Source organism: Trichechus manatus, unplaced genomic scaffold (assembly GCF_000243295.1).
Source record: "Trichechus manatus latirostris isolate Lorelei unplaced genomic scaffold, TriManLat1.0 scaffold00097, whole genome shotgun sequence".
In the NCBI taxonomy this organism is placed as follows: Eukaryota; Metazoa; Chordata; class Mammalia; order Sirenia; family Trichechidae; genus Trichechus; species Trichechus manatus.
The window spans coordinates 4,988,031-4,994,863 of NW_004444033.1; the positions used below are offsets into that span (position 1 = coordinate 4,988,031).

Genomic DNA, 6,833 nt, shown 5'->3' on the forward strand with positions numbered 1-6,833 from the left:
AAGACCCCAGACACTACTCACCAAGGTAGAATGTAGAGCATTATCTTTATAAGTAGTGTCATGCCAATTGAGCTAGATGTTCCCCGAGACCATTGTCCCCAGACAAATGCTCATACTTTTAACAGCCCCCAAATGGAAACAATGAAAATGCCCTTCAATAAGTGAATGGTTAAAAACTGTAGTATATCCATACCACAGAATACTACTCAGCAATAAAAAGGAACAAACTATCGATACACACAACAACTTGGATGCATCTCAAGGGCATTATTCTGAGTGAAAAAAGCCAATCTGAAAAGGTCACGTACTGTATGATTTATGCAACATTCCTTAAACGACAAAATTATAGAGATGGAGAACACATTAGTGGTTGGCGGGGTTGGGGATGGTGAAGGAGAAGGAAGTGGGTGTGACTAGAAAGGGTAGCATGAAGGAGATCTTTGTGGTGATGAACAGTTCTGTATCTTGACTGCAGTGCTGGTTATACCATCTACACGTGAAAAAGTAGTATAAAACTGTACGCACACATTGTACAAATATCAATCTTTTGGTTTTGATTTCGTACTATAGTTATATAAAATATAATTATTGGGGAAAGCTGGGTGAAGGGTACACAGGACCTCTCTGTACTATTTTTGCATCTTCCTGTGAATCTACAATTATTTCAAAATGCAAGTTTTTAAAAAGGACATGAGAGCACAAAACACAGCTCTTAAAAAATTAGAAATATGATAGCAGAAATTAAAAATTCAGAATTGAAAGCTAAAAGCTGAAGATATTTCTCAGAAGACAGAGCAAAAAGACAAGGATGTGGAAAACAGGAGATAAAAGTTGAGAAATTTTTAGGTACAACATTAGAATAATGAGTTCAAGAAACACAGGATGGAGCCATCGAAGATACTGCACTGGTCCCACCCCTTCAGGAACAAAGGAGAATGAAGAGAACAGGATACAAGGAAAAGATCAGTCCAAAGGACTAACGGACCACAGCTACCAAGGCCTCCACCAGACTGAGTGCAGTACAGCTAAATGGTCCCCATTTACCACCACAGACTGCTCTGACCAGGATCACAACAGAGGGTCCTGGACAGAGCTGGAAAAAGATGTAGAACAAAATTCTAACACACAAAAAAAGACCAGATTTACTGGCCTGACAGAGACTGGAGAAACCCTGAGAGTATGGCCCCCAGACACCCTTTTAGCTCAGTGGTGAAGTCACTTCCGAGGTTCACCGTTCAGCCGGGGATTGGACAGCCCCATAAAACAAAACGGGACTAATGAGGCACAGCAGTCCAGGGACAAGGACTAGAAGGCAGGAGGCGACAGGAAAGCTGGTTGATAGGGAACCCAAGGTTGAGTAAGGACAGGGCTGACATGTCGTGGGGTTGTTAACCATTGTCATAGGGCAATACGTGTACTAACTGTTTAATCAGAAACTATTTGTTCTGTAAACCTTCATCTAAAGTACAACAAGAAGAATTATCTATGTGAGATCAAATTGACAACAGCAACGCAAAAAGGTTTGAGTTGAAGACAATGGTGATGGAATAATTTGGAAAAGGATAGTGAGAATGGCAGCACAACTGTAAGAATGTAATCAAGTCACTGAATTGTACATGTAGAAATTTTTGAAATGGTGTAACTTTGGCTGTGTATATTTTCACCAAAAAAAAAAAAGGTCATCCAAGGTTGAGAGTTGACATGTCATGGGGTTGTTAACCAATGTCATAAAATAATATGTGTACTGACTGTTTAATGAGAAACTATTTGTTCTGTAAACCTTCACCTAAAGTACAATTAATAAAAAAAAGAGAGGATGGAAAAAATCAACAACAAAATAAGTCAAGAAATTTTTCTAAAATGAAAAGACATGAATTTCTGGGGCCCACCAAGTGCCCAGCAAATGAGTAAAAACTGACCCACAGCAAGGCATATCTTTGTGAAAGGTCACACCAATGGGGAAACAGAGAAGATTCTACAAGCTTTCAGAGGAAAGAAAACCAAAGGAACAGGATGGTTTGGACTTCTCCACAGCAACACTGGATATTCTGTTTTACACTGGATGTTGCTGTGTCAACAAAGCAATGTTTTCAATATGCTCATGATTTCCAGCCAAGAATTCTATACTTAGTCAAACTCTCAGGCACATAAGTGGGTAGAATAAAAACATTTTTATACATGTCTAACATTTTAGACATATTTATTTCCTATGGACTCTTTCTCAAGAAGCTACTGGAAGTTGTGTTCCACCAAAACAAGAAGTAAGCTGGGCATCTTTGTCCAGGGCATAAACTTAGAACCACATAGGGCATCCCTGTTCCTTTCCTACCCTCCTAACATTTTCTCTTTTTCTCATATTCCTGATTTCAATGCCACCAACACCAATGAGCAGCCCAAGTCAGAAACCTCAGTCATCCATCACATTCTCATCTCTCAAATCCAATCATCAAGTCTTAATGATTTTATTGTTGCTGTTAGGTGCCATCGAGTTGATTTTACCCATAGCAACCCCATGTGACAGAGAAGGATTGCCCCATAGGGTTTTCTAGGCTGTAATCTTTATGGGAGCAGATCGCCAGGTCTTTCTCTCGCAGAACCACTGGGTGGATTCGAACCATCGACCTTTTGGTTAGCAGCCTAGTGCTTAACCAATGCACCACCAGGGCTCCTTTTGATGACTTTACCCTAAAATATTTCTCCTTGATTCTGTCTACAGTTCAAGTCTCAGTTTACATCTGTATCATAATAACCACCTAACCAATCTCCCTTGTCTTGGAAGAAGTACAACAAGAATGCTCCTTAGAAGGAAGGATGGCGAGACTACATCTTACATACTTTGGACATGTTGTCAGGAGGGATCAGTCCCTGGAGAAGGACATCACGCTTGGTAAAGTACAGGGTCGGTGAAAAAGAGGAAGACCCTCAACGAGATGAATTAACACAGTGGCTGCAACAATGGGCTCAAGCATAACAACGATTGTGAGCATGGCGAAGGACCGGGAAGTGTTTTGTACTGTGGTGCACAGCGTTGCTATGAGTAGGAACCGACTTGACAGCACCTAACAACAATCTCCGTCTCCACAAATCCACCCTCCACAATGTGGCTACAGCCATCTGCCCACAAGGCAAATCTGACCGTGTCATCCCCTTACTTAAAAGCCTTCAAAAGCTTCTCAACTTCTGACCAGCAGGAAAGATAAATATGTGGCAGTCAAAACTGTCACTCTCCACACTTAATCCCCCCCTCATGTTTTGTTGTTGTTAGCTGCCTTCAAGTTGGCCCCCAACTTATGGCAACCCCATGTAAAATGGAACACACAGCACCCAGGTTCTGCTCCATTCCCATGATCACTTGCAGATCAGACCAGTCGTGATAGATAGGGTTCTCATTGGCTGATTTTCAGAAGTAGATTGCCAGGCCTTTTTCCTAATCCATTTTAGTCTGGAAGCTCCACTAAAACCTGTTCAGCATCATAGCAACATACAAGCTGCAATAACAAATGGGTGGTGGCTATGCATGAGATGCACTGGCCAAAAATCAAACCTGGTCTCCCACATGGAAGGTGAGAATTCTACCACTGAACCACCAGGCTCCCACCCCACGGAAGACATTACTAATTGATTGTGGTACTCTCCCGCAGAGCCTAGACTCAGCTTCACAAACTTTTTCAACACAGCACTCCACGCATCACCGTAAGATGAAACAATCTGCAAGTCCTATTCAGTATAAAGGCTAATAACTTTAGCAAGGTACAGTGAACCTTCTAGACTTTACTAATGCCCTTCTAGACTCAAACAGGGAATTGAAGGAGCCCTGGTGGTGCAATGATTTCCTAGGCTGCTAACCAAAGGGTGGTGGTTCAAACTCATCCAGTAGCTCCCCGAGAGAAAGACCTGGTGATCTGCTCCTGTAAACATTACAGCCTAGGAAACCCAACTGGGCAGTTCTTCTCTGCCTTATGGGGTCACTATGAGTCAGAATCTAGCTGATGGCACACAACTCAAAAACAAAAACCAAACCCACTGCCATTGAGTCAATTCCAACTCACAGCAACCCTACAGGACAGAGTAGAACTGCCCCATAGGGCTTTCAAGGAGCAGCTGGTGGACTCAAACTGCCGAACTTTTTGGTTAGCAGCCTGAACTCTTTAACCACTGCACCACCGGGGACTCTGGCACACAACACAACGAACTATTCGGATTTCACGGTTCTGTTTCACGCCTCCTTCCCTTTGCTCAGGCTATTCTCTCTACCTAGGATGCTTCTTCCCCTTGCTCAGGGCCTTGCCCTTTCTGGCCATCTCCAGGAGCCTTCTCTCACCCCTCAGTTGAGCCTATCTTTCCTCTGTGCTGTCATACATCTTGCTCCCAACCACATGCTCCTCAAATTCTGTTTACAAGTCTCTCTCACTGGGCTGAACTTATTAAAGGGCAGAGGCCTTGTCTTATCCTCTTTGTATTTCCAGAACCTACTGCATAGTAGCTCAATAAATATTTGTTGAAATTAAATTGCCACAAACGCAGCAGGGCACGAGGGGTGAAATAGAAGAAGAGAGTAAAAGGCCCTAGAGGGAGCTAATTAGCTTACTAATTAGCAAAACTAATGTTCTATCTTGTCCCACTGCGAAATGTCTTGGTCCGCTTTTCCCTACGCTTCCTACACCCCCACAATCAGAACCATGGCTGCCCTTCGTTTGGCTCTACTCGTGTTCTACGCTGTATTTCAGTTTTGTGACTGGCACTACTAGACTGTAAGCTCTCTGAGGGAAGGGCCGGTGTCTTTGAGCTTCGCAGCTTGTGGCGGCAATCCTGGCGTGCAGTGGTACGTGCAGGTGGCCGCCTGTCCCGGAGCCCGGTGCCCTGGCCCTGTCAGGCCGCCCCGCCTCCGCCCGCCGGCCCCCTCCTCACGCCCGGCTTCTCGCCTTCCCGGAAGTCGCCGGCGGCTCTGCCCTCCCACATGGGGCCTTTTCCGGTCCGCCCGCCCCCGCCGGCTCTCCGGTCTGGAGACGGCCCTCACCTCAGGATTGCCAATGTGCCTCCGAACAGACATATTTTCTCCAACCGACCACGCTCGGGGTTCTAGCCTCAGCGGCTCCCTCTAACCCTTGTTTCTTACCCCGACCACCCCGCTTAGCCGCCTCCCTAGAATCTCGCCTCCGATTGGCCTGACCTCGCTGGCAGACCAATGGTGGCCTCGTTTACTATTTGATTGCAGGGTCGAAGGAGAGCGAGACTCGGCTCAATGGTTGCCTAGGGCAACGCGGGACGCCAGCAGCCCGGTCCTTTTGTGCTCTGGGCCCGGCCCGCCACCGCTGCAGCCTTTGCGCGGGAAGAGGGGCGCAGGGAGGGGGAGGGGCGGCTGGCGCCTGCGCGGGGGCGGCTGCGCGTAGCTCGAGCAGGGGGCGAGGAGGACCTCGGGAATGGAAAAACCAAATGTTTCCAGCTAATGTGTAGCACAGATGCAGCACAGTATCCCTTTTTCCCGTTTTAAGGCCTTTTAAACCAAACATCTGGGCTACTTCTTCCACAATAGGGAATACCATGTGGGACAGGGTTATTCAGCAGGAAGGAAAGTGTGTATCTTATTTTCAGGTTAATATGCAAATTATACAAAACACTACGTGTAAATACAGTAATTATTGTTGCTTTAAAAGATTTTAGGCAAACCAAAGAACGGCAGCTTTAACTGCAAACCACACACACCATTCTGTGATTCATCATTTAACAAATTTTAATAAGCACCTTATGAGAAAAGCTGCAGTAGGTTTTGTGGAGGATGGGAGGATGACTAAGACTCAATCCTGTTGTCATGGAAACCATTGTGACTCCAGCCACCAGCCACCACCTGTTCTTATTCCAGATCTGAAAATTAAGTCCTAGCACCTTTACAAAATAATTACACACACAGTGTGACTTGGCTCCTAAATGCCCCCACCAAATCTATCAAAATTATTACTTCTTTTTGTATGGGAGGAACAACACAATAACTCTTTGTCCTTTGCTCTACGTTGTTTTTCCAAGAATGAAGAAAGGTTACCTTGAACTGTTCATATTCTCTGGCTCTCTACTGGTAAATAATAGCACACATATGAGCTACTTCAGGGTCTATGCAGATGACCCACTCAACTTCCTGACCTCACATGTCTTTGGCCTATCAGGCATTTCGGAAACCTGCCCTTAGGGCCACACCTTGAATCACGTTGTCACTCAGAGCTGCTTGACCTCCAGGATCTTGAGTTCTGGCCACCACTGTCTCTTGCACTTCGTTCCCTCTCTCATGCCTACTGATCCTTGTCCTAACTTCCCTAGTGATCCTCAGTCTTTACCCGCTGGAAAATTCCCAGTCTCTCACCACTCTACCAGAATTTCAGTAAGAAAAGCTTTACCAAAAAAAAAAGCCCAAACCCATTGCCATGAATTCAATTCAGACTCATAGTGACCCTACAGGACAGAGTCAAACTGCTCCGTAGGGTATCCAAGGTTGTAATCTTTTCTCTTGTGGAGCCACTGGTGGTTTTGAACAGCCGACGTTTTGGTTAGCAGTAGAGTAGTTAACCACTGCACCACAAGGGCTCCTTAGAAAAGGTTTAGGGGATGCAAAATATTGGAAAGAGAGTGGTGGGGAGGATATTACTCTAGAAGCTTTTGCATAGCAGACAGAAGCCTGTAGATATTTATTACTTAGAATGCATGTTTGCTTGGTATAGCTTGAGGGTGAGGTGAAGAGATACCGTAAGCAGGAGAAAGGAAAGGAGAGGGAGATAATAAGGGACTGAACTAAAAGATCGTAAGAATAGAGGAAAGGAGAGATTTGAAACATTTTGTAGATAAAA

General features: G+C 45.0%; 1 protein-coding gene across 1 annotated transcript in view; it reads right to left on the reverse strand.

Moving 5' to 3' along the window:
• The window catches only part of CEP41 (centrosomal protein 41), a 52,039-nt gene extending 46,809 nt beyond the window's left edge, over nucleotides 1-5,230 (reverse strand). Inside the window, exon 1 of the mRNA XM_004382678.2 lies at nucleotides 5,018-5,230. Coding sequence (XP_004382735.1) covers nucleotides 5,018-5,050 — 33 coding nt within the window. The 5' untranslated portion in view covers nucleotides 5,051-5,230. The remainder of the gene's footprint in view (nucleotides 1-5,017) is intronic.
• Nucleotides 5,231-6,833: the final 1,603 nt, after the last annotated feature.